The sequence below is a fragment of the Pelodiscus sinensis genome, chromosome 3, assembly GCF_052426305.1.
Source record: "Pelodiscus sinensis isolate ZL-2025 chromosome 3, ASM5242630v1, whole genome shotgun sequence".
In the NCBI taxonomy this organism is placed as follows: domain Eukaryota; kingdom Metazoa; phylum Chordata; order Testudines; family Trionychidae; genus Pelodiscus; species Pelodiscus sinensis.
This window is the reverse complement of record NC_143054.1, coordinates 92,392,019-92,420,004: the sequence shown is the minus strand read 5'-3', so window position 1 is coordinate 92,420,004 and position 27,986 is coordinate 92,392,019. Positions and strand designations below refer to the sequence as shown.

Genomic DNA, 27,986 nt, shown 5'->3' with positions numbered 1-27,986 from the left:
GCTCTAAATCGAGGTAGCATATCCACATTAGGGAAGCCTGCCTTGGACTAATTTTTAGGCTTTCCTGTAGTGTAGACATACTATTTCAAAATAAGCTATTTCAGAATATTTCTTCCAGAATAGCTTATTTAAAAATATGCGTGAAGTATAGACGTACCCTAAGTAGATTCATTGAGGATCTCCCACCTGAGTACTCGTGCAGAATGTTCCTGGTAAACATGTGAAAACCTAACAGCAGGTGGTATAGCCATTAGGAGGATATAAGTATGCTGGAAAGTTAGAATAGGCTGCTTTTTTTCTACATTTCCAAAGCAGGGAGCAAGTCTTAGCTGTGCACATTCCATTTATATAAAAAATAACTGTTTGGCTGATATTGGCTCACAATACTTTGAAAATGCTGGGATTCATTCCTTCTATGTATAAACAACATAGGCCTGATTCTAGTCTCAGTTATGCCTCTATCAAACAAAAACAATTCCATTAAAATCAATTGAATTACAGTCTGTATTTTTTTCCAAAATCAATTCAAGTATGAATTGAACCAGTTCACACATCCTTTCCTTCACCATTAAACGTATTTTAGCCTAGGCAGTTTAAAACTCAAGGACTACAAGCACCTACACAAGGAGAAAACATCTGCTACTAGAAGGCTATTCAATTAAAGCATATAAACACATAACAAAATCGAATGTCTGGAAGATGGAGTCAGCAAAGTTCAAAATGTAGCTAAAAATTTGGAGTCATTGAAACAGATTACCAAGGGAAGCAATATCTCATCAACCACTGGGAGTTTCTAACTCAAGACTGGATGTCTTTCAAAAAGTGCTCTGTATTTCACTCATAAATTACTGAGCTAGATGCAAGAATTGTTGGGTGAGGTAGGTCCTATGGCCTGTGTTATGCAGGAGATCAGACCAGATGATCACAGTGGTCTCTTTGGGGCTTAAAAATCTATGAAATACACAACTACAAGCTCTTTGACACCCTGCAGAATAATTTAGAGACACTGAAAACAATGATGTTATTTCTGTTTTCAGGAACATAATCCTTATGGCCCCTTCAGACAGAGTCAGATGTTCCCTGACATAATTCATTTGGCTGTAGCTAGTACACATTGATGAGTCAGTGAATGGCATTAGCACTTCTCATAGGATAGCATCAGCATCAGTATTAACAGATCGTATTAGCACAGGTTGAACCTCTCTAGTCCAGCACCCTTGAGACCTGACCAGTACCGAATCAGAGAATTTGCCGAACCACGGGAGGTCAATATTCTCTAACAGCGTTACCAGCACTTACACTGCTTGCTGGGCTCTTAGAAGATAATATTGCTGGACCAGAGAGTGCTGGACTAGAGAGGTTCAACCTATAGTAGATAACTTATCACTAACATTTGGAAGCTCATCAGTGACTATAAGGACCAATAAAAAAAGAGAGAAAAAATAATTGTGGATAAAAACAAATGCAAAAATTAACGCTTTCACTAGAGCATGATCCACTATATTCTCTCCAATTTGAGACCTATTTTCTTCATAAGAATTTTCTGTCATAAATAAACTCCAATTTCTTAAGAACAAACTCTGCATTAGTACCTTATAAACACAATTTGATCTTTATATCTCAAAGGATTTTTATCTTTCTTACTCACGGGATGAAGTTCAGTATAGGCAAACTGATGGCGAGGGGCTTGTTGAATTTATCACAACACATTTGTGTAGAACAAGAAGAGACCATAACCTCAAAATTTAGGTTAGAAAACATCCTTTTGATTTCATATATTTTTTTCTCTTTTTGTGACTGACTTGTCTGAAGCAATTCAGCAGATTTTCCTTCCTGTTGCATGAAATTATTGGCACAATCACAGAAAAATGAAAACTACATATTTTCTCCAGATACTGGACATCTGTCCATACAGTTGCTCAGTATCACACATCTGCTATGCCATTTGCTCCTTTTACACAGCATGTCAGTTTGCTGCATTTATTAATGAGTGTCTTAGTTGAGGAAATGTAGAGCTGCTTTGTATAGGATCCACTTTTTCAAGTTAAAAGCCTAAAAGCCACCTTTCATGTAACCATCCCCCCGCCCCCTTCTTCTCTGGGTCACATGTGTGTTGTTCCTTTCCACATTGGCAGTAGAAATCTTTTTCTTCTAACTACTGTCTGTGTAGGAAAAAAGTGTAGTGGCTTAGATGCACAGCTGATGTGTCCAAACAAGAAATCAGCATATCCCCTCAGTAGGTCTAATTTCAATTTTCTGGATTTTCTTTTCCTGGAGTTTTTGCATTTCTTTCAGGCTATGGCTAGTGTAGTGGAAATTCTGGGCTGGATTCTTTGCTACCATATATCCTGTGTAGTTATTTACAGCTGTGCAAATGTTGCCATTCTGCACTGCTCATATTTTACACCCACCTTGCATGCACCTTATGTAGGTATAAATACCAGCAAATGATAAAAGGCAGAGGTAGAGAAAATCACTGAAAGAATCTCTTTAATTTTCACTGGGATCTTACATGATTAGAAAACGGGAAGGAGAATGGTCTGCAAAATCATAACTGGAAAGAGGGCTGGTCCACCAGATAATCTATGCTACGATGTCGTTCACATGAACAGAAGGTTTATGATCTAAAGGTCTACGTGCAGGAAGAGGTATTACAGATCTCCCAACAGTTCCACATTTCACGGAACTATCTTTCCGCGACTCCCCAAACCATCTCTCTCAATTGCAGCAGAACATTTCTCACATTAAGGTCTGCCCAGGAGTGGAGGTAGAGGGGAGGTAGTTTGCCCCAGGCTCTCCCCCCATTTGAGGGGGCCCCTAAACCAAGTGTGGGTGCAGTTCTACTCAAGTGTGGCCCAGCCATCCTCTCTGACTCTATTTACCGAGGGGCAGATGGGCCAAACTTGTGTGTTGGGCATCCAGCTTTAAGCACTGGAACTGTTGGGGGTTATGGAATTAAATGTGCCGGAATTCAAAACCCTTCTCTGCTACTTCCTTACCTTGGGGCCTTAAGCAAATTGCTTAAACCCATATTTTCAATGTTGGGCCTCCAGTTCCATATTTAGGGCCAAATTAGTCAATGGTGTAAATTGGAGAGTTACACCAAATTACAATAGTAGTGAATTTGTTTCTTAGTCACATCAGTGAACCACTGATTCTCAGAGGCGCTGAATACTACAGCTCTCCTTGACGTCAGAAAGGGTTGTAAGTATTAAGCATCTCTGAAAATTAGGCCACCGTCATTTGTAAATGTTGCTCTTAGACATTAACCTACCTGCCTCGGTTTCCCCATCTGTCAAACAATCTTCTTACCAATCTGTCATGCATATAACTGGAGAAATCATTAATTGGTATTTGTATTTTTTTTTTAAAGACAAAATCCTACATATCTGCAAATTATTAAGAGTATATGTATAAAACTACCAGTAACACTAAGGATGTTTCTGTTACCAAATTCAACCTTAAATAATACATTGATTTGATTATGCTATGAAAAAGAATATATATAAAAAAAATCTCTCCATAATGATGTAGACTTTGCTTAATTTGCTGCTGGAAGATCACCTTAGATAGATTCCAAGGCCAGAAGGAACCATTGCGATCATCAGGACTTGACAAGCGGCGGCGAGCCCCATTCGCCATCTGCGCAGTTTGGCATGCTGTGCACGTGCAGACTGAGCTGAGCATGCGCTGATCGTGCTGCGGTGCCATGCTGGGCTAAAATCTACTCGCCACAGGCGAGTAGATTGCCCTAACTGTCGCGTCCTAGTGATCGTCTATTCTGAGCTCCTGGATTACCTGGGTCACAGAACTTGCCCCAAAATATTCCTAGAATGAATCTTTTAGAAAAACGTCCAATCCTGATTTAAAACTAGTCATTGAGAGAGAAGCCATCAGGACCACCGATAAGTTTTTGCAATGAATGATTAGCATTTAGGCTACATGTACACTGTAGCCTTCTTCCGCAAAAGCTTATGCAAATGAAGCGTGGAGTGGAATATTGCCATGCTTCATTTGCATAATTAATTAGCAGACATTTTTGCGCAAGAGGCTTTTGCGCAAAAAGGAGCTGTGTAAATGGCTCCTTTTTTGCACAAAACCCCCCTCTTGCACAAAAGCCATTCTTCCTCATTTTTTCAGGAAGAACGGCTCTTGCGCAAGAGGCGGGCTTTGCCGTCTACACAGCTCCGTTTTGCAGAAAAGCCTCTTGCGCAAAAGTAGCTGCTAATTAATTATGCAAATGAAGTGCAGCAATATTCCACTCTGCGCTTCATTTACAAAAGCTTTTGCAGAAGAAGGCTACAGTGTAGACGTAACCTTATTGTTAAAATCATACAACTTATTTGCCATCTGAATTTATCAAGCTTCTGCTTCCAGCCACTGAGTCACTAGTTCTGACAGGAAACTATTTCTGCATACAGCAATTCAAATTTGTGACCAAAAATTCCAGCAACACTTTTAATGTTGCTATTTTTTGACTTGCTATATGCAATCCTAATTTCCCTCAGCACTTTTCAACCTAGTTCCCACCAATGTACAGTCAGTCCCCGGGTTACGTACAAGATAGGGACTGTAGGTTTGTTCTTAAGTTGAATCTGTATGTAAGTCGGAACTGGCGTCAGCCGCTGCTGAAACTGATCAGTTTCAACCGTGGCTGAATCTGGGCGCCAGTTCTGACTTACATACAGATTCAACTTAAGAAACCCAGGCATCCCCAAGTCAGCTGCTGCTGAAACTGATCAGCAGCTGATTCCAGGAAGCCTGGGGCAGAGCAACTCTGCCTCGGGCTTCCTGTAGTCAGCCGCTGGTCAGTTTCAGCAGCGGCTGACTTGGGGACGCCTGGGGCAGAGCAGCTGGGGTGCTGCTGGGTTGCTCCAGTAGCACAGCTCCTCGGCGCTACTGGACCAACCCAGCAGCACCCCAGCTGCTCTGCCCAAGGCGTCCTGATTCAGCTGCTGCTGAAACTGACCAGCAGCGGCTGAATCAAGACGCCTGGGGCAGAGCAGCTGGGGTGCTGCCGGGTTGGTCCAGAGTGGGGAGACGGGGGTGGGGATGCCCAAGTCCTCCACGGCTTTGCTCTGTCTCCCTGGTTTGCTGACCTGGGAGATGTGGAGCAAAGCCGCAGAGCACGCGGGCAGCGGGACAGTCCAGGCGCATCGCAGCTGTCCCACTGCTGGTGTGCTCCGAGGCTTTGCTCCCCATCTCCCTGGTCTGCTGGTCAGACCAGGGAGACGGGGAGCAAACCCGCAGAGCCCGTCCGCAGCGGGACAGCCCAGGCACACTTGGGCTGTCCCCCTGTGGGCGGGCTCCACGGCTTTGCTCCCCGTCTCCCTGGTCTGCTGGTCGGGAGACGGGGAGCAAAGCCGTGGAGCACGCCCGCAGGGGGACAGCTCAAGCACGCCCGGGCTGTCCCGCTGCGGGCGTGCTCCAAGGCTTTGCTCCCCGTCTCCCTGGAGACCAGGGAGACGGGGAGCAGCTTTTCTCGCCCCGGAGGACGGGGGCGGCGGACTGCGGCGCATCTGGGAGTCCCGCCGCTCCCGTCCTCCGGGGCAAGAAAAGCCCCGTTCGTAACTGCGGATCCGACTTATGTCCGACATAAGTCGGATCCGCGTAACTTGGGGACTGCCTGTATCTATTCTCCAGATTAAGAACCCATCCTCTACCCACGTAATGTCTTCACATTCAGAACCACTCCCTAGGTTCTGTACCCTACCTGTGTCACACTTATAGAACCCAAATACTCCACCCACCCACATACAGGCCACCTGGCTTAAAAGGCTCAAAACTCTTCCCTTCCTACCTGATACCTACCCCTACCACTAGGCTCAGAAATCCAGTGGGTATGATAATACAGGAGCAGAGGCAGCAGGAAGCATGATAAACCTATGATATTTCTCAGTGGAGCTGGCCCTAAAGCAACCCCTGTTATTCTAGAACTCTTCCCTCTTCACGTAAAGTCTAGGAATGGCTGGGGCAGAAGTCCCACCAGGAGCAGATCCCACCAGGCATTCCCCTATTGCACCCTGCAACACCTTAGCCCAGTGGTTCCCAAACTTTTTGGCATCATGCTCCCTTTTTGATTTTTGAGAAACCCTCACCTTCCCCCTCCCCCCATATAACAGCAAAACTTGAGCAAAAACAAAAAAAAGAAACTGACCGTGGCGGAAAAACAAAAATAGCAGCAAAACTTAGCAGGGGATATTTAAAGGGGGGGCCTGGGTCTCCTTGTGCCCCCCCTGGAATTTCTTCACACGCCCCCCAGTTTGGGAACCCATGCACGCTACATAATTGTGACATCAGTACTGATTCAGCAAGGTACTTACAGCACATGCCTAACTTAAAGCTTGTGAATGGCTCCACTGAAATCAGAAAGATTACCCACATGTTTAAAGCCCAACACATGCTTAAGTAACTTGCTGCAGATCCGTTGTGGGTGGTGGATTTTGCTCCATTTACTTAATACCCCAGCATAGATGTAACTGTAGTGTTCCTCTTCATCCTCACTGCCTGACACGCTCCTGACATCCTTCTGCCAGAGAGGAGGGCAAGAGACTTTTTCTGGAAGGCCGCCTTTAAAATTTTTACCTGCTGAGGATGATTCAGAACATTTCCCTAAGAGAGGGAGGAGTCCCACTAGAAGAGAGAGTAGCCTGCTTCTTTGACACCTACCTACTACGATGACAGAAGCATTAGGAATACCTAACACAGATGATTCCTGCGTTCCTGACCTTGAAAGGCAGATAGCCTAGAACTTGCAAGGTTCAAGGTCTCCAGCCTTGGGAGCTCTGAGACACTGTACACCACCACTGTCTTCAACCTTTACTATACACGTCTCCTCTAACTGAAGCACAGCCAAGTATAGTATGACCTGCTAATGAATGGCAGTGTCAGACCATGGAAGGAACTGAGAAAGGGGAAGTTCCCAATGAAAATTAAAACCACCTACTGAGGAGTACAATACTGTAAAGCTGGGGGGGCCAATCCTACAGTCTTCCTTTATTCTGTTTTTTTACATAGTCTTTCCTCAGGCAAACTGAGGTAAGACACTGAGTAAAAGACCATAGAATCAGAATCAAAGCCTTTCACTAGTTGGAAAAACTAAACTCTACAATGAAATACAACATGCTTGATGTTCACCATCTTCGCAGAGCTCTGTATATCTTTACCTACTAAATTCCTCAGTGCAGGGGGTCCACAGGCCTTCATAAATGCCAAATCAGACACCATAAATCAGTTTTTTCTCCCCTCCACCTGAATTGGCTCCAGTGTGGTGAAAACCCTGTAAATGGTGCTACTACTGTGCCTCCCTTGCATCCTGAGGCCGCTTATGCCATTAACCACTTCACCATCTATAATATCAGAGCACGCCCTGAACCCTTCAAACACTGTTCAAACACTGTTCAAACAGGAAAGCCTGGAATATGATACATGTAGTGAGTTCCATCAGATTAATGCCCCTAAGGCTCAGGCTTTGCTTACAGAGTAATTATGTTATGATGTTTTAATGTGTGACATTAAGATACGGTATTTTTGTTCATGCAAAGACTTTTTTGGCCCTTTATTTTTCACAGATGCTGACCATATAAAGAAAAAAAATCCAGCCAAGGACTGTGAGCCCTTTGTACAGGAGTATATTTTCAGCTTGATAGATATCATTTTATAATTCACTTGTTGGTGTACGTCCTTAGCATGATCTGCCAGTTACTATCTAGGAAGATCTCCAAACATTGTGTGCACACATTACAGAATGCTGTCTCTGCACTGATTATTTATAACGATAACACAGTGAAGCTCAAATTACACTTCGTTCTGGCTCCTGCCTTCTATCTTGTCTTTTTTCTATGCAGTGTGGGGAAGTACACCACATATAATTTTGTACGGTGCCTACAGCTACAAACATTAATAAGAGCTATCACTTAGGAACAGTTACTTACACTTTGTTTAATCTTTAATGGAAAGGATTCTTCTAAATATTTACAGCAGAACAGTTGTCAGAATGAGTGCTGGAAATTACTGGCATTTTCCCAGGGGGGAGGAGGGAAGGAAGGGGAAAAATACAGCTTTGTTGCTATACTCTTATGTTGATCTTAATGTTTCAGGGTCTGCCTTCTGCAACACGATGAGATTGCATAACAAAAAGGTACTTCAAGAATAAGAGTCATTCATGTACCGTGTTTGAGAACCACTTTTGTATCTTACCCCCGTAAAAGCTCCTCTCTCACTGCTAATCTCAAGGGAAGTGATTGTTTGTTTTGCAGACCGTGGAGTAAATAAACTGTATATAAAGAAGGCAGCTACTGCAAGAGAAGGGAGAAAGTCCAAACAATTGTGGGTGTTTCATTAGAGCCCAACCCTGCAAGTTGCTGAGTGCCCTGAATTCACTATCCACTTCTCTGAACTGTCCCGAGGTGGTTACTACTTTTCAGGATTCGGCCTCTGGGTCTTTGGCTTCCATCCCGCACACACAGTTATGCACATGCTTCCCTTTATTCCCAAGTCACAGAAGGGTAGCCGTGTTAGTCTGTAACTTTAAAAACAATGAGTGGTTGTTGCACCTAAGGCCTGTAGCACCTAAGGCCATGTTTTCACGGGGAAATTATTTCAAAATTACTAAATTTGACTTACCTCCCAAGTTAACAAATTTGAAATAGTGTGTCCTCACTAAAGGGAAGCATTAAAATTGGTCTGAGGCAGGCTCCATTAATGTGGATGTGCTACCTCAGACTTACAGCCCCAGGAAGCACTGAGGAGTAGGGTTGCCACGTGTCTGTTTTGAACCGGATAGTCCAGTATTTGAGCTCTCTCAACAAATTGAGAAAATATAAATGAGAAAATATAAATGTCCATTATTTTCTAAATAAGATGTAATGTAGATTGTGATGTAATGTCAAGTGTGTCTGGTATGTTTGTTGAAACCATCTGGCAACCCTATTGAGGAGTAATTAGTTCGAATTATTGTGAGGGGTAATTATTCTGAAATAGCAGTACCGGAGCATCTACACTACCGTTATTTTGAAATAACTATTTTGAAATTAGCATTATTTCTGATGAAAAGCCAGAGTACAGATTTCAAATTAAGCGGCCTGTTATTTCGAAATAATGGACTTACTGGTGTGGAAGCTACACTTATAAATTCAACCAAAGGGGGGTTATTTCAAAATAAAGTCCTAGTGTAGACTAGGGCTTTAGAGACTAACAAATATATATGTATAGGATCATGAGCTTTCATGGGCAAAACCTACTTTCTCCACTCTGCTCATTTGAGGAAGTGGGTTTTTCCCATGAAAGCTCATGATACTATATATATATTTTTGATAGCAAAGTTTCTAATCTAAGGCCATGTCTAAACTAGGAAACTATTTCAAAATGACTAAATTCTATTTAATAACTCCAGATTTAACAAATTCAAAGTAGCATGTCCACACCACAGGGAAGCCTTGAAATTAGTCCGAGGCAATTAGTCCATTAATGTGATGTGCTACCTCGGACGTAGGAGCCCCAGGAAGTATTGGGAAGTAATTAGTTCGAATTACTGGGCAGTAGTTATTTTGAAATAGTGGTACTGGAGCATCCATACTACCATTATTTTGAAACAACTATTTTGGAATTAGCATTACTCCTGATGAAAAGCAGGAGTACAGATTTTGAATTCCACAGCTCATTATTTCGAAATAACAGGCTTGGTATTGTGGACGTTCCACTTATAAATTCAACTTTGGGGTGGGGGGTTATTTCGAAAAAAAAGTCCTAGTGTAGACCAGGCTTAAGGTGCTACAGAACTATTCGTTGTTTTTATTCCCAGGAAGAGTCTCAGAGTCATTGGGATTACGGTGAGTTACACAAAAGCCTACTGAAGTCCATACAAAGACTACCGTGGATATTGGATCACTCCCTCCAAAGTATTTGCAGAACCAGGGCCTTGCTCTGGTAAAATTTTCATTAGTTTCAAACTGGGAGTTTTGCTTAAATAAGGATCTTGGGATTTGTCCTGTTAACTCAAAGCAGAGAAGAGCCCTGCTCTAATATCTACCATTTGTAGGACTTGCCCTTATTATAAGAAGTGTATGTGAATGTGTGTGCGTGCATGCGTGTGCATGTGTGAGAGAGAAATCTTGCTGCCTGAAAGTGTACTGCCAAGATAAACGTTGGAGCATTTTATAAATTAACTCTGTTCTGTGTGTTTATTTTTCTTTTGGAGGTTCTAAAAGGAGACTGTTCAACTCGTCTTATTAGTAGCAGCACATTTTTTAGAGGAAAAAAGGTTAGTACTCTGTACTGGAAAGTATTTGCTATTTTCAGCTGTACGTATTCTTCCTTTCTGACCTGGCATATTAGATAAGATTTATATTTCTGACCTGACATTAGGTAGTTAAGATTTATTCTTCTATGTTAACTTTACTGTGCTTGCAGGCTATTCATTTACATCATGGGAAATATATTTATGGAAGAAGCAAATAAAGTGCATTAAATAAGAGATTCTCATGAACTGGTGAAAATGGTAATTTACCTGGCAGCTGGCTCCCTTCTTTTTCATCTCCCCCTCCTATTTCTTCTTTTTATTTCTTATTTCGATATTAGAATTTGAAAATTCTGAAATCAGATCAAAGCTGAATAACTTAAAAGCACCCAGACAGCCCCCATATATCCATATATATGCTGGAGTGACATGAATGCTTACAGGATTCTGCAGCAATGACCAGGCATAAGTAATATTGGACTTAGTTCTGTTCTCTAATGTAAATCAAGAATAACTCCACTGACGCCATAAAGACTGGTGTAAATGAGAGCAGAATCAGAACTACAGTATTTATATCTGAAGGTATGAGTCCAGACAATTGTTAATGTCTAGCCTATTTTAATAGAGGAACCACAGACACTCATGGAAACCTGGATGTACATCAGCTCTACATGGACAGAAAGTTGGAAAACTAAAGGCTTCCCCAGCTCCCACTGTAGCCAGTGACAAAACTCCTGTTAACGTCAACAGGAACAAAAATAGTCCCTATAACGGTTGGAAGCCAAAGAACCAGATGTCTCAGTGAATAAGTAATAGGAGCTGATGACTTTTACCAATAAATCACCAATTTAAATCCAGCCCTGGTTGGTTTTGACTTCAGATTGCTGTCATCTGATATTTGTTTGCACATGTCTCTACACTATAAAAATTGCTCTGAGAATTTCTCAGAGAAAAATTGCTCTTGCTCATCAAGTGGCCAAGGACTGAAGCGGTGTGGAGTGTCAACTACCCCATATCAGTACAATCTACCAAGTGGAGGAACACAAGCCAGTCTATGGAATACAGCACTTACTTCCTGCTGGGCATTAGAGGGTTTTAATTTCAGTGACTTCAACCTAACACATTTCTCCACTAAATTCACATGCTCTTATATTTTAATGCTCCATAGGCCAAGAAAGGGAGGCAGCTTTTTTCTTTGGTGGATGTTATTCGGTTGGAATCATGATAATGGAGATGTGCACAAAGCATGGAAAAAAAGGTGACCCAGCAGGTCTGGGCCTGCAGGTGTTCTATGGCACTGGCTGGGGAAGGTGTGAGAGCTTGGAGTGGTTATGCAGTGGGCACTCCCCAGAGACAACGTTCACGGCTCTGTGTACGCCATAGTTAATCAATGGACTTTCTACCTTGCTGCACCTGACAGCAACAGAGACAGTGATCTCTGTCTCAGTGGTCCCTTTTGGGCACACCTCTGGGCACAGTGATGTGGAGGTGCATGAGGGGACAATACCTTAGAGGGAAGGGCACCAATGGTGTTAGTTAATAGAAAATAATTGGCAGTGAACTTAGGATCACTCGTTCTGGGTGGAGGGAGATAATGGGTATTTAAGGAAACATGGTGACTTGATGGGGAATTTTTAAAATGATATACAAAGTTAAAAGGAACACATTAGCTTTTAGCCTGTGTAACTGTGTGATGTTATTATTGCTGACTTCACCCTCCTTCCCTGCCTACCCACTTCTCCTGTCTGGTACGTTTACCGGTTGCACCGTGACCCATAGCCAGCCTCATTCTACAAACATACAAATGGGCAACTTTATACAGTTGGCTAGTTGGAGATCCCAAAGGACTTTTCTCACTCTGGGAACACCAGTTCTTTCTGAAACAGACACCAAATTCAACACATGCAAATTAGTAGGGGGTAGGGGAAAGGCTGTATGTTAATTAGGACCAGGAAGGTGACAAAGTATGAGAGAGTAAGAGCTTGCTATAGTCATCAACACTATGCAGTGTGGGCAGGGTGAGAAATTAAAGCAGGTGGAAAGCAGCACAAGTGTTGCTTCCACCCTTTCTAATGACAACTTGCAGATGTCTCATTTACAAATGCCTGGTAATTCTGGATACCTTCCCTCCCTTTAATTGCTGGCACCTTTTGTACAGGAAATGCAGATTGCACGCATTGCTGTTCTTTTTGCCACTTCTTCCCAGCAATGATCATGCTTGTTAATTTATGAGGGTGCATGTATGAAAACTTGGACGGGACACTTATCTCATGCAGGATTTTTTTATACTGGTATAGCTCCATGCATTTCATTGGAGCACCTTGCTTCTGTACTCAAATGTATCTGAGAACAGCATCAGGCTCTTTTTGTGAAGTAATTCATCCTGACCCAGTTCCTATAGTCAATAGAGTCTCATTGACTAGAGTTGGACCAAACCCACAATGAACTGCAACGGAATGACCAGATGTGGTGCGACGGTCCTCAGAGTTGGTGGAGTGTTCCCGTGGTGATTGCAAAGGGCCCAGGGCTCCAGCCACTGCTCCTGCCACAGTAGTGGTCACAGCAGCTCGGAGCTCCAAGTAGGGGTACCATTTCAGATTTTGGGGGGGGTGACCTGTGCATGCTGTGATGGGGGTGAAAGTAAATGCGGGGGAGGGGGTTGGACTGAGGACAGAAGCTTCAGCAATGTTACTGAGCATGCTCAGTGTAAGCCAAGCCCCAAATGGGATGGGGGGGAACCAACCCCATCCACCCTCCCCCACACATGCATCATCTCTATCCAGGGGTTACCAAGGTAATGAAAAATTCTACTTTTGCTGGCAGACAACTTAGCAGCTAGCTGACATGAGCACTGTATCTAATTCCTATATAAAGGAAAGAAAATTAAATGAATATTAGACCCTCCCAGCTCTAATACTAACATATTCTGACATCTTGTGGCAAGTCATTTAAGGGACACTGGTTAGTCTTAAAATTTGAATGTATATTCTTACTTTGTTACTAACTGTGGAGAGAGACAGACCCTGTCAGGACTCCATCTCATCTCTAGAAGCGGACTAGGAGTTGCAGCAAGGGGGCAGATACATGTCAGCTCTATATAAGAATATCAGAATGGCCATACAAGGTGTAGTAGTTCGAGTCAGTGGGGGCTACACTGACTCCCGGTACTCCCCAGTCAGGAGCCTTAAGAGCCTGACGGTCGGCCAATTAATGAGTCTAGGGACCCTCCCCGGTTCAGGGCCGGGAGGTAACTAACAGTTAAATAGTTGTCTGGTAGGCTGCACAGCAGTTCATGAGCCCCGGCCCTGGGTCAGGGCAAAGCAATAAACAACAAGTCAAACAAGAGGAAAGTTCAGTGGTGCAGGCCAGTTTGCAGGCAGCACCAAGGGTCAGGAATCCTCACTAGCAGAGCTGACAAGCGCAGGGAGTTTGCCCCACAGAGGCAATCTGCCACCCAAGGAAAGGAGTGGCGGGGGGGGACGTGGGCCCTCCCTACTCCACAGCGTCCCAGCCCAGGGCACTAGTAGTGGCCGTATAGATGCGACTCGATAGGCAGGGCTCCCACCCATAGCGCGCTGCTCAACCAACCTCCATCTCCTCAGCCGTCCCAAGGTCGGCTGTCCCTGGGCCACTTTCCAGTTCCCCCTACTTTCCAGTTCCTCTACCTGGCTTAGAGTGTCCCTGGGCCACTTTCCAGTTCCCCCTACTTTCCAGTTCCTCTACCTGGCTTAGAGGTCGCTCATTGGCATTGGGTAAGGTCGGTGACAGTGGCAGCGTGTTCATGGGTTTGGGGTCCATGTCTGCTACTGGTCCAGGCAGTCCGGCCCACTTGGCTGGGCCCTGCAGACGCTCAGGGGGTCCGGATTGGCGGGTGGGTACCAGCGGCAGCACCTGTTGATGTGTCTCAGGGTCCTGTTCCAGCTGCAGCCGGCGTGGTCTAGGCCTCAGCTCAAGGCCTGGTAATGGCCCAGGTAGCCCAACCCAGTCGTCCACCGGAGAGCAGCGTAGCAATGCCCTCCGACGCTGGGGCTGGGGGAGAGCCTCTGCCTTGCTCAATGGCTGAGAGTCAACTGAGCTGGGAGCTGCCCTTCTTATACTCCCAGCCCTGGCTTCCTGTTTCCTGTGGCTGGGGCTGGGTGACTCTGGCACCAACCACCAACGGGTTCAGTTGGAGGCCATGCTGACTCACTACACTAGGTCAGACCAAAATTCTTTCTAGCCCAGTGTTTTCCAACAGCAGCCAATGTCAGGTGCTTCAGAAAGAATAAACAGGAGAGGCAATCATCATGATCCACCCCCTGTCACCCATTCCCAGCTTCTGGCAAACGAAGCTAGGGACACCTGCACATTCTGCCATTCTGACAAGTAGCCATTGATGGGCCTATACTCCATAAACTGATTTTGTTCTTATTGGAACCCTATTACAGTTTGGGCTTTTCCACCATCTACTGGCACAGAGTTGATTGTTGAAAAAAATAATTTATTTTGTTTTAAATCTGCTGGCTATAAATGTAGTTAGGTCAGCTTCTTGTGTTATGCTAGTGAAGGGATGAATTTCATTTCCTTATTCTATTTTTCTACACCATTCATGATTTTCTAGACATCTAACATATCCCCCACACTTGAGTCATTTCTTTTCCAAGCTCAAAAATATCCCAGTCTTGTTAATCTCTTCTCATATGGAAGCTGTTCCTTACCCCTAATCATTTCTGTTGCCCTTTCTGTACCTCCAAATACAATATATCTTTTTTTTCAGATGGGGATGACCAGATCTGCATACAGTATTCAAGATGTGGGCATACAATGACTTTATGTAGAGGCAATATGATATTTAGTCTTATTGTCTTTTCCTTTCCCAATTATTCCCAATATTCTGTTAGCTGTTTTAGTTTTTAGATTGCCACTGCACATTGAACAGATGTTTTCAGGGAACTATCCACAATGATTCCATGATCTTTTTCTTGAGTAGTAACAGCTATTTTGTATGTATAGTTAGAATTATATTTTCCCATGTGCATTACTTTGCACTTACCAACACTGAATTTCATCTGCCCTTGTGTTGCCCAATCACCCAGTTTTGTGAAATCTCTTTTTAGCTCTTTGCAGTCAGCTTTGAGTTAGTCTCTGTTCACCCCTTTTTCAATAATATTTATAAAGTTTAACACAGTAATCAAAATGCAAATCCCAGCAGCACAACACTCATTCCTACTGTTTCCCCCGCCCCTATCTTTTAAGTGGCATATTTGGCAATGTTTTCATGATGATCTAACGATTCTTCAATTTTTTGAATGTCCAGCCTTTTGTTATTCTTAATCACCGTCTTCCTCTTTATAACAAACTCCCTGCACCAAATGCAAAGCTGCAAGCAGCTCAAACTCTGTTGCATTTAAGAACTGCCCCTGGAGCCAGGGCATGCAGCTTTAAGACCTTGAGTATGAAATCCAGGGGTTCTAACTCAAGAGGAGGGGCTACTGCCCCCTCCCCAAGCTCCAATTAATGGCCAATTAATGGCACCCTTGGCTCCAGGCCCTTTAGAATTGCTGGGCCCTGGGGCAATTCTCCCACAACTGTTGGCAGGCCTGGGTACATGTCCAGAATGATCTTGCCATATTAATGAAGATTATTTAATGAAAAATGGGGTTCTCTTTCTGATTTGCAATTAGGATGCTAGCACATACATTTTAAGGCTCCTGTTCTCCTTCAGCAATACACACATGCCATAATTACTATTCACAACAGATATAGATATCACTGATGAAAATGCAGCCTCTGCTTCCTTAGCATAACAACATTAACCCCCTCCTCTGATCATCCAAAGCATGGGAGGTAGTAACATTATCTTCCTCCTTTTCAAAATGAGCACATCTTCAGCACCATGGCAAACATTTTACCATGGACTCTATATTTTCCACAGTGAAAGCCAGTGCATGCTGAATGAGTCAGGGCACCACAAAATGTGCACCTTTTGGTGCTGACTCAACTTGGTGCAATCAGAGGGGAAGTAGAAGTCCCACTAGGACTCGCCATAACTGGTGGGGCAGAGGTTCCAATATAAAGGTTGTTTTATTTTTACATATGATCCTGACTAAAAAGAGGTCTTTTGACTGGCCCTTCAGAGGAGTTGTTCCAACCATAGAAATTCCATTGTGCGACTGTGTGATCCTAGGGGTTGAAAGTGACAGGTAACTCAGAGAATTTGATGTCATTGGGTATGGGCTGAGAGAATTCATTCTTTATAAGCTCTCCTCCCCAATGGCAATTCTGCAATTTCTATGGCCAACCTCTTCTCCATGGAAAAGGCCAACCTCAGTATCTCCCAGATAAACAGCATAATACATACTAGGAAATGGTGCTAAAACAGGCAGGAAATAGTAAATTGTTCATCTTAGAAAGCAACTTCAGACAACTAGAAGATTAGCATGGCAGGCTCATCGAGGTAGGCTTGCAGCCTCCCTTACAATAACTTACTGATGGCTTGTAAATGGACTGTGGACATTCATGATTTGCTGTGGTCTTTGGTGCTGGTTCTATATTTCATTAGCTGCCTCTTTGACATAAATGAAGCACATAATGGAAGAGTATGGACTATCAGACTGATCTCCTGAATTAATACTCTATTTAATATTCTGTTGTGGCTTATGTTGAGGCTGGTGTGAGTGGCCCTGTTCCACTGGGAACCAAGGCAAGAACTGTGCTTCAGGAAGAGGTGTGTTGTCTTTGCATCACATTTTGACAGGGTGTGGCATATGCCTCCCACTAGGGCCAGCCAACAATGTTGACACAGAACTATCATTTCCCTTATGCAAATCTAAAGCTCTAGCCACCTTTGTGCTCATCTGTGTGCCCAATCCCTGTCTAGGGCAGAGATAAAAGAAGGGAGAATCACCGAGATCTCATTCCTTCCTTTTGCATCTGTGAAGAGATCAGACACAATCTGACCCTTTAAGCAATCACACAACTGTGATATACTCAAATTGAATTTGAGTCTCTATTTCATTATTGGTTGAGATCCTAGACCATCCTTTCTGTTATGTTACAATGTATCTTTTTTGGAGATATCCAATACTTACAAACAAATGTACAGGAACACTTCTTTATGATAAACTGAAGTGGAAGTATAACATGGAGGCCAATTCGATGAGGGGCCAAATGCTCTCAAATTCCATTTATTTCACTGGGAAATGAGATGACTCAGCACTGAGCAGTATTGTACCCTATTCCTGAGTGAATAATATGATTGAAAGAAGCATGTCACTCTTACAGAGAGAGCAGCATTATATAGTGTATTGAATGTATGATTGAAGTTGATGTATGATTCAGAATGGGCAGTTTATCCTGTTTTCTGTTCTTGAATTGTTGAGGAATAGGTAGCAATTTGCTTAATGTTTGTCACGTTCTTCAGCAAATCGTCTCTGGCCTACAAATTCTTCATGAATGGTTTGCTGCAAATATTTAAACAGTGCATCATACTGGTTACTTACCCACCCCACAGTGATACTGTTTTAGTTCCCTAAATGGGTGACTTATGTAACGTATCTAACTAGGGCCCCAGGTCTCTCATATATTTGGCAGTGGCACAGCATGAATTACAAATTTAACATCATCGAATTCTATATTCACTTCTTATTATACTGCAGCATCTGAGCTTAAAATTCATTTTTCACGAATGGCAATAACAGCAAAGCTAGTTTGTGAGAACGTTCCTGGAACATGAACACAAAACTGGCCCAACTAATGGCAAAGACAAATCATTTCAAATTGTAAACAGTTGTTTCCAGAAAAAGCCTTTGTTTCCCTTCCCATCCTTTGTGAGTGTTGCTTAGAATTTAGATTGTAAATTCTTCCAGGTAGGACTAACTCTTAATTTGTGCATGTGCAGCACTTAGCACAAAGGAGGACAATCTCAGTTATGGCCTCTAGGTGCTATTATCATAGTAATATTTATTTCAATCATCATGCTGATCTAGTGATGTCACCATTTAGCAAATGCAGATAGAAATATTTCCCTCCAACTCTCAGGTTAAATGAATATCCTCTGGCCTCATTTAGTTCTATATTGAGTATGTAGAATAATGCTCTATTCAGCAATATAATACACAAATAAATAAGTATACCTCCTTTCTTCAATAACCCAGAAAAAGTTTAGGAACTGCTTGCCAGAACTGATCTTTGTAACCTCAGTGAACAAGCAATGCAATAATGCAGTCGAGTGCGTGTGTGGGAGGCACACTGTGCAGAAATGGGCTGACTTTCCTCCCTCTGTCTGGCTGAACTAGTATGAATCAAAAATGTTGCTGTTAAAGTAAACTCGCTTCAGTTGTGGTGGGATGCCTGTGTGTGCCGGTAACACACATAAACTTTATGAACATATTAATATGTCGTGTTTTAGCTGTTTTGTTTTGTGTTAATATTAGTATGTGACCGTCAAGAGATATACTACAAGTATTCTAATACCAGATGGTTACTCCTACATCTCCAATTTGTCTTTTTATCCAGGGACAGCTAGACACTTAAAACAGGCCCTGATTTTGCAGGGTTGGCTTAGAAGACTGTCATTAAAAATATTTTCTACCTATATGACTATTCTCAAAGATCCTACCTTGTGTTTGTCACACAGTCACCCAGCAATTCTTGTCCTCTGTAGCTGCCTCAGTGGAAAATTACTACAGCTTTCATAAGTCACTAGTATACACTCCCTAGAGAGATCTGTTCACTAGGTGTTTCTAACCTGTCATATGCTAAGAAGCTATGGAAATCACATGAATCTGTATTCATGAGATTTCCAGCCCAATTTATAGACCAAAGAGATTCACCGGTCACTTTCCTAGACCAAACCTATGAGCTATTTTATTTTAACGTCCAAAAATCTGCAATGCACGCATGAAATATGACAAACGCCATGGCTCCTGTCTAAAAGATATTTCAAGTCTAAATATAAATCATGGCAATGAGTAATGGTGACAAACTATAGGGTGAGGCTGGGTGGTAGAAAGGTGGCTTTTATAGCTCTCTGTGAATGCTACTTAGTATAGACACATTGTTCAGGGTTTTACTTTCATTTTTTTAATATAAATATATACTATTATTTTGTTCAATGAGTCTGTAAAATACCAACAGAACATAATGCTACTATGGAGACCAGGAGGGGTTCAGTCAATCAAAGTCAACAGAAAAATTCTGATTAGCCTCATTGGTGCTTCGTTCTCAGTCTCTTTAGTACTGATATTATTCTGCATGACTGAGGGGTTTAAATGATGTGGCTCCTTCATTCAATGTGTTTTATTTTTAATCACACACATGAAACACACCAACTAAAAATATATGTTAACCAGTTTGTCATAGCATACAATGACGTTTCTCTTTTTTTTTTTTAAAAAAAAAAAAACAATAGCACTATGTATATCTCTAATTACTATTTGTTACAAAAATGTTGTTAAAGCAATCTTAAATAAATCCTGCTGGGATATTCTAGTTCCTCAAAGTGTCTAATAATTAATTATTTTCAATGCCTGGTATGAAATATTTTCCCCTTGCCAGAAGTCCAACTCTTGAAATTATCTACAAAGCATTACTTTAGCATTTCTTGGAAAACTGGGCTGTGTTTTACATGGTGGAATTTCTTCAGAATAATTTGTTTCTGAGGCATTCCCTGTGGTAACAGCAGGCAGACAGACTTTAATATAGCTGTGTATGGTTTCAGCTGCCTCCTGTTATCTGATAAGAGCATTTTGTTATGAATAATTTGGGTACAAAGATGGCAAAATGATGCTGCCTTGCTCTGATGCCAAAATTACAAACGAGAAACATTTTTATTAGTTATTTGATATATGTAACCAGGCTATTGCATTTTTATATTTTATTTTGAGGCCAAGATAAAGCCAGTTACTGACATTTTGTTTAGGGGGAAAAAGTTCTTATGAGAACTCTGGATATTACTAGATGAGATTTCCTGTAGCCATTGGTCCTAATACGTTAAAAACTAAAATGCGGACACCCCAATAATGTTGGTGAATGGCTATTGTGAAATGAGAAGTATGTTTGTATTTTTCAGAGAAAAAAGGGTCCAAACATACTAAACAATAGATAATGAATAAGCCAGATCTTGATGTCTTTACTCTCATTTTATTGGGCAAAACTTCCACTTCAGTTAGAATTTTGCCAGAGTAAGAAGTTAGTCAATGCAAATTGACTAAGCCCTTCAGGATCTGGCACACTAATAACAGTTTTAAAGGGACAAACTCATCCCTGAATTAAATCAATTGATATCAGTGGAATGACAATGGATGAATTGGTACAATTGGCTAAAGAGGTAAAGTGGTAAAATCTTTATTTTTTATTCATAAGCAGGTTTACCTTACCAGACGTACTACAAAGCATAGAAACAAAAATGACAGAGCCTCATGGTCCCCTACATGGATAACTCCTGCATAAGGCTTGGGAAACTGCAAATACCTAAACACAGGATTTATCCTAAACTCAAAATCCTCCCTTGAGGTACTGAAGACTAATGTCTTAGTCTTGCTACACTGAAGTCAATGTGATTTTTTCCATGGCGTTCATACTCTAAAACTATTGTAAAAAGATATTTAATACATTTGAGATGCAAGATAAAAGGCTTTTAAAAAATCTCGTTACACAATCTTGTGTTAGGAACATCAAGAATATGTTTTAGTTTAATTGTAATCTATGGCAAGTGATTACCTCAGCACCTTAAAAAACCTAATTTATAACTACATCAGGTATGGAAATGTTGACACTATGATTGCATATAATGTCATGCGTAACTACATTTAAAATTACATCATTTTAAATGTAGTTACGCATGACATTATATGCTTAGCAAGAAATTAACTAGGCCTAAGAAATCCTGCTTATAATATTGGGGAAGAAATAAATCCATTATATTATTTTAAATGTGGCTATTGCTGAAGATGGCTGTGATTTATGGAAGTATGATGAAACATGACTATGGTTCCTTCACAGAGGACTGGCTTTTGCTTCTAATGAACACAATGGGAATTTTGTTGTCTGCCTCAACTGGATCTGACTCCCAAATATGTGGAATATACTTTCACAAGGAAAAAAAAAGATGGACTTGTCATCAGCAAATTATTACTCTGCCAATACAATCGTACAATCAACAGGGAGAAAACATCATCAGGTGAGCACACAAAATATACTTTAAAATAAAATGCACAATGGATAACATACAGTAATCCCATCCAAGGATGGATTCAGCTTGTCTGCTGGCAGTTTACTTTCAAACGGCTGTTTAAAAACATTGATGTAACAACCTTTATTTTCTTTCTTTAATAAGCATGTAGCATCTATGATGACAATACGTATGTCATAGTGAACCTGTGGCATATTACAGTTGTGAAGGTTCTGTCAAATTTTTGACAATCTCAATATATTTGGAATTTTTAACAACATACGTATTTCAATATTTGATGGACGGAAATATCTATTCAAATAAATTAATCTTCCAATGTACAATGATGCATTTTTAAATTTCATTGTTCTTTGCAGAAACTGTAGCTTTGCTTGTCAAAAACAGAAAATGTACATTTTACTTTCTCATGTATGGTGTCCGCTACTGAGGGTATTAATAATGCAGATACGCAACAAAATGCTGGAGTGTTTTAAATGGTCCTTCTTTTCTGTGTCACCGTTTTCTTATTGGTGTAGAGCTGCTGCCATGCTCTGCTTCTGCCAACCCTTAATGCATATGTTTTATTTACTTTAAGCAGCACTATTAATTTCAGTGGGACTACTCATGTACTTAAAGTTAAGTGTTTGCATAAGTGTTTACAGGACTGATGCTTCAATTAACAATGGTTACTATGGTGGGCTGAAGTAGGTCTACAGTTCTACATTATCACTAGCTGTTGTGAACATGCAATCACACCAGTGAATAAAAAAAGGAAGCAGAAAGGATGTCTCACTAATCCATGCCTGCATGGCAGTTGTGCTTCACAATATCATTAGCTTTGGTTTATACATAGAACAAATATCCCTGGTCCCATGTGTAGGGTCTATGGAACAATCACTGAATTTATAACCCACTTTGCCTAATCCTGTTCTTTTTTGTTCAACTTCTGTTTATTATGTTATTTTATTATCTACACTCTGAGCAAGTTAGTTAATCTCACTTGCAGAGCCTGAAAAAACAACTTAATTTGTTAATCATTAGTGTTCTTATCAGAATAAAAACAACAGATTATTTTACTAACTGTACCTTCTGTTTGAACTGTTATCCATTGTATCTTGTATGTCTGAATCAAGACTCAGACCCTTGTCCACACTCTGTTGTTAACTTCAATGGGGGTCTGGCCTCTTAAATGCAGGTCTGGGCATTTAACTTGATCATGAAATACCCTGAATGCTTTCTATTAATTTCAGTGGCTGTTATACTTGGGCCAGGAATGCAGGTTCAAGCTTTGGTGTTGGTAAATATACTTTACAGAACTTTGTACTACTAAATAAAATAAGTTCAAGTTTCCCGGCCATAACTTCTTGCTGTTTCTAAAGCGGCATAGCTGGGTTGCCATCAGTGATACTACACCAGTTTATGTCACTGAGACGCCAGCCCAACATATTCTGAATTACCCAGAAATCTGTTTTTAAAAGGGGCACATCTAAAATATAATTAATAAAGTGGTCTGGATATTTAATAAAGGAGAAAATACATGCATACAGATTGATAGTTTGTAAGTATTCTGTATTTTGTCCTTTATTTTAAAAAAATGAATTTTGAAAGGGCTTTCCTAATAACAGGTTTAAAGATTAGGCTCCTCTGAAGTGCAAAGCAGATGACAATGTTTCGAACAGTGGTGGGCCACCTGCAGCCCATCAAGGTTCTATGTGCGGCCTGTGAGTTTAACACTGCCCAGGTGTGGAATTGCCAGATTCCACTGATTTCTGGGCGTGTAGGGTTTTTTATTTTTTAAACTGATATTACTAAAATGACATGCATGTAAAACAACGATCCGTGAAGTGAGGGGTGTGCTGATTGCACACAACATTGACTGTGAGAGCTGTGCAGTCCTTCTGCATCCAGTTGAAGCACTGCTATGGTTCAATCGGTGTGCCCCACAAAGTTTAGATATGCAAGAGCAATGAGCAAAACTATCCTATCCCAGGAGATTGTCTTGATTCTGAGAACCTTGCATCTCGCTGTGCTGAAGGAGGGCCATTCATGAAGCCCACTCATTAATCTAGGTTGCCTTTGCTGGTAGAGAGCAAATCTTACGTGGATTGACTAACTTCATTTTATAGGTGTTTTCCCTGTCCACACTTGAAAACTTTCAAGTTCAAAGATTCCCTAGTGTCAAACCGTAGGGCTTACGGCTAGAAGAGACTATTCTGATCATCCTGTGAGATGTCCTGCATAACATGTACAGAATAAATTCACCCAGTAGTGCTTTTATTATACCCAACAACAACTGGTTGTGGCACTAGACCATAACTTTCAGAGAGATGCCCAGACATCAAGGGGATAAGAATCCCTGAGGTAACCTCTTTCAATGATTATTACCTTCACTATCAAAAATGTATGTCTTTTTTCTGGTATGAATGTTTTTAGCTGCAACTTCCAGTAATTGAGTCTTGTTATGCTATATTAAAGGGCTCTCTGGCATGTCTCAAGTTTAACAATGGCATTTTAGACCTATGAGAAATTACAGACATGAATCCAATGCTTTAAAACAAAATCATTTGTGCTGTTCAGTCAGTTAAACCCCAGAAACAACGTTTTCAAACATGCCTACCTAAAGTTAGGCTGCTAAATCTGTAATGGGCACCTAGTGACAATGGCCCAATTTTCAACCAAAGTGAGCACCCTCAAATCCCATTGGCACTTCAGGGGCTTTATAAAGAAGCCCTCTTCTAGTCAGGTGCCTAAGCAGAGATGTAGTAGGTTAATTTTCACGTGTGAAAATGCTGGCTCTGCGTCCCTGATTAGTTTATCCAAAGGGTAAGAAATGACTCTCCAGAATGGGATCTAAACAGCTGTTCCCAGTCACCTGATGGCTTCACTCACCTTTATGCTTTCTAAAGACCAGCGTTTAGGGATCCATCCCGCCCCCATTTTCATCAGTGGCAACCCTTCGATGGGAGCAGGATCGGGCCTTTGAACCAATCTGGCCGGTGGGTGCTACCGCCTCCCTGCGCCGGAGCCCTCGAGCCAGCAACCTGCGGTTCGCTAGCCGAGATCTGGCCCCACGCTCCGTGCTCCCAGGCTCACGCCTACACCTGCAGAGGATCTGTCTCCGCAGAGGACACAAGGGGTCGCACCTCCCACGGCATTGAGCTCCGCGCAAGCGCCTGGAGACGCAGGCAAGGTGCAGAGAGACAGAAAGGCAAAGCCCGGCCCATGGGTGCTGCTCCCCCTTCAACCTCCCCATTTCCCCCAAAAAAACTAGGAGCCTGATCCTCTATGGGACGCCCCCAGGACTCTCCTCCCCCCGCATTTCTCACGCAAGGAGACAGGTGTAGCGGGTGCCTGCGGTCCCCAAGCTCATCAGCAGAGCCCGCCCCACCCCTGCCAGGCCAGGCGATGGGCTCAGGTAGCGTCTGTAGCTCAGGGAGCTCGATGCACGCAGCCTCCCACCCACTGCCACAAGGCGGGTGACCCACACAGGAGGCAGGAACGCACCGAGCCAGCGCTCGGGTAGACACAGATAGGCTGAGGATAGGCCAGATCCCGAGGGTTTCCCTGAGCTAGTCCTGATTTCCATGAGAGCTTGCTGGGGGGTAGAGCCAAGGTCTGGCCCAGGCGGGGCAGCTCCAGCCGTGTATTCTCTGCCCCCCTTCCTCCCGCCTGGACCGAGCTCTCCTTCCACCCTCTTGGCTTGAGGGGCAGAGGGAGGCTGCTTCGGTCTGGGGATTGTGGAGGGCAGGCAGCCTCTCCTATTGGGAGGGTGCCCGCTAGGAGATCCAGGAGTGGGTGGGGCGCTATCAGATCCCGGACCCGGCACTGGCCAAGGAGCACACCTCGGGTACCCGGACTGTTTTCCTTAGCTCGCTCTGCTCCCTCGGCTTGGGGACTGGGCAGGCGCCAGCCCGACACTCTCGGTGAATCAAAGGTTTTAGGGAGCCGCCGTGCCAAGGCGGAGAAGGGAAAGTTGAGTAAAAGCGAGGAAACCACCCCAGGTGCGGTTCGATCAAATATAGGCGGCCGTTGTGCTCGGACACTTCCCCCACCTCCCCATATCAGCTGTCAGAAGAGGCAGAAATAAACAACCCGTCTCTCACGCCGTGGCTAGGCAGGGCCGAAGAGAGCTGGGCTGGCTCTACAGGGGGATGCCGGGGCAGAAGCGATCGAGAAGGATGGTCCTTTCTAGCCCAGTTGGCTCTCTTCAGGGACACCCTCCTTCCCCATCTCAGGGGAGATGACTCTGAGCTAACCAGGCACCTGATCCAAAGCTCTGCGCAGTCAATCGAAAGGCTCCCACCGGTTCTGCATCAGATCTCAGCCCCTTTATGGGGTAGACAGCTAAAAAACTACGGGCATCTTCCCCACCCACCGCCCAAAATGTGGACAGCCCCTCCCCCCAAAAAACAGCTGTTTTCTAAGGAGTGTGCTGGTTGTGGGGGGTTCCTGCCGCGTGTCTGGATGCTGAGCTCGGAGAACCCTGCTCCTTTCTGGCCACGCCAAAGGCAGAGCGCAGCTTAAACCCGGACACTGGGAAACAACGCGACGCTGGAAACCCGGCTGCTGGCTCACAGCACTGCAGCCCATCCTGTGCCAGCGCGGTACGCACCTACTCTCTTCAGCGGCGTTTCTCCCGGGGCTTTTCCCAATTCCCCCTCTCCTCCCCCCAATCCCTTCAGGTGCGCCTCAGGCTGGATTTGGTGCGGGCTCGGAAAAAGCAGAAATCAACCTTCTTAATGCCAAAGGGCTTCGCAATCGCGCGTTTAACGCTACAGCCGGGGGCCTCTCAGTGGTGCGACCCAGCCTTATCCTCACGCCCGTCAGGTACAAACTCCAGGTGCCTACGTACAAGCCCGAGACCCAAATCCCCGGCGCGTCTCCGCAGCCCAGCATCAGCGCCCTCCCGCTGGGCGGGTGATGCTAAAGATGCTAAAGGCAGCCTGGTTAGTCCAGACCCGAGGAGAAAAAAATGCCTTTTTTCCTCATCCCTGAGTGATGCCCGGGGTGGGGTAAGGCGATCGCTCCAGAAAGTTAACTGCCGTTAACTCTGGGCTAATCCGAGTCACCTGTTGTAAGGGAGGCTCCTCGGGGGGAGGGGGGGGTGTTTTCCCGTTATAAAGAAGACCCCCCCAACCTTACAGCACCCCCCCTTTCCTGCCTTATAAATCGCAATGATTATTGAGAACTACAGAAAAGTCTCCGCAGCGTTTAACTCCTGTTCCTGACTCTCTCTTTCGCCAGGACAGCGAGGGGTGGGGACACCGGTGGCTACCTGAATAGCAGAGGATAGACTAAGAGTTAGCAGGTATAAATCTCCGCGCACTTACTTCTTCCCTGTCGCCGTACCCGGGATGCTTGCTGGGTCCGGATGTATTCCATCAAGTTCAAAGTGATAAAGAACCAAGAAACCAGTCGCAATTGCATAGTAACCCCGGGAGAGTTCGCCTTTTCTTCGTGTTTGGGGAGGGGTGGGGAGTAACACCGTAGTAGCGATACCTGCACTGAGCTCTCCCCCCGAGATCCAAGGTCCTCCCGTCTCTATTGCACTTCCAAATGGCCCGAACAACGGTCTTCTGCCAATTTCAGAGGGGAGTCACCAAGGGGAAGGCGCCCTGAAGCAGCAGCGAGGGTCCATGCCGTGGAGATGGCAGGCAACATGTTGCAGGGTTCGGGGGAGGGCGGCGTTGAAGGGGGATAAGGGAGGGGGGACCGACTCCTACTCCGTTACAGCGAAGGCTCGCTTCGCTCACATTCAGCACCTCGGCTACAGCCTCCCTGCGCCGGGGAGGTACGGCCCCCCGGTTTCTCCTGGCTGCCACTGAGCCGCCCACGCTTCATGCAGGAGTCTGCCGACGTTCTGGGCAGCAGAAGTGACCCAGGGCACCCAGCAACTTTCGGGCGTGTGTAGGGTGGGGAGAGAATAAACCTCTCCGATCTCGCCGGATGGAGGCAAGGGTCCCCCTAGGGCTCTCCCCGCGGAGTCTGCACCCGAAGCATCGTCCAGGGCAAGGCGAGCGCACAGGAGAACAAGCGGCAGCAGGCTGGGGGGTGCGAGGGCTGCCCAGCGCTCCCTGGGTTTGGAGGATCTAGGGAGCCTGAGTGGTTTCAGCGTCTCTGGGTTGCGCTGCACCGGGAGGGGAATTCGCGCTGCTTGCAGCCTCCTTCCTGGCAGCACTGGTGGGCTGGCTGCGATCTCTCTGCCTCCCTCTCTCCCCCCTCACCCCGCCCCCCCCCCGGTGGGATTTTTCAAGCCCACATGGAGTGTGCAAAGCGGGCTCCAATAGGCCGCGGGGCAGTCCTAGCGCGGAGCCTCCAATCGCCGCCTGGCTGCTCTGTCTGAGATTAGGGAGAGAGGGAGGGATGCGCCAGCGGGAGCTGGGGGAGGAGTGAGGGGTGGAGGTGTGTGTGTGGGGGGGGGGAGGCTTGTGCCCAGCACCCTCTGGTTAGAAATGCCATTGTGTGTTGCCTCCTTCCCCCGAGCGAGCCTCCGAAGATGCCCCAAAAGGAAGATACCTGGGGGCGAGGGAAGGGCACTAGAGATGCCACGTTCCCATCTAGACGGAGCGTCTTGCTTTGTCAGTTTCAGGAGGCTAC

At 44.1% G+C, this 27,986-nt stretch overlaps 1 protein-coding gene across 1 annotated transcript in view; it reads right to left on the bottom strand.

Annotated features, from left to right (window-relative positions):
* Positions 1-27,680, bottom strand: part of RSPO3 (R-spondin 3) — an 87,283-nt gene extending 59,603 nt beyond the window's left edge. Inside the window, exon 1 of the mRNA XM_006139432.5 lies at positions 26,720-27,680. Within this exon, the coding sequence (XP_006139494.1) occupies positions 26,720-26,816 (97 nt within the window). The 5' untranslated portion in view covers positions 26,817-27,680. The remainder of the gene's footprint in view (positions 1-26,719) is intronic.
* Positions 27,681-27,986: the final 306 nt, after the last annotated feature.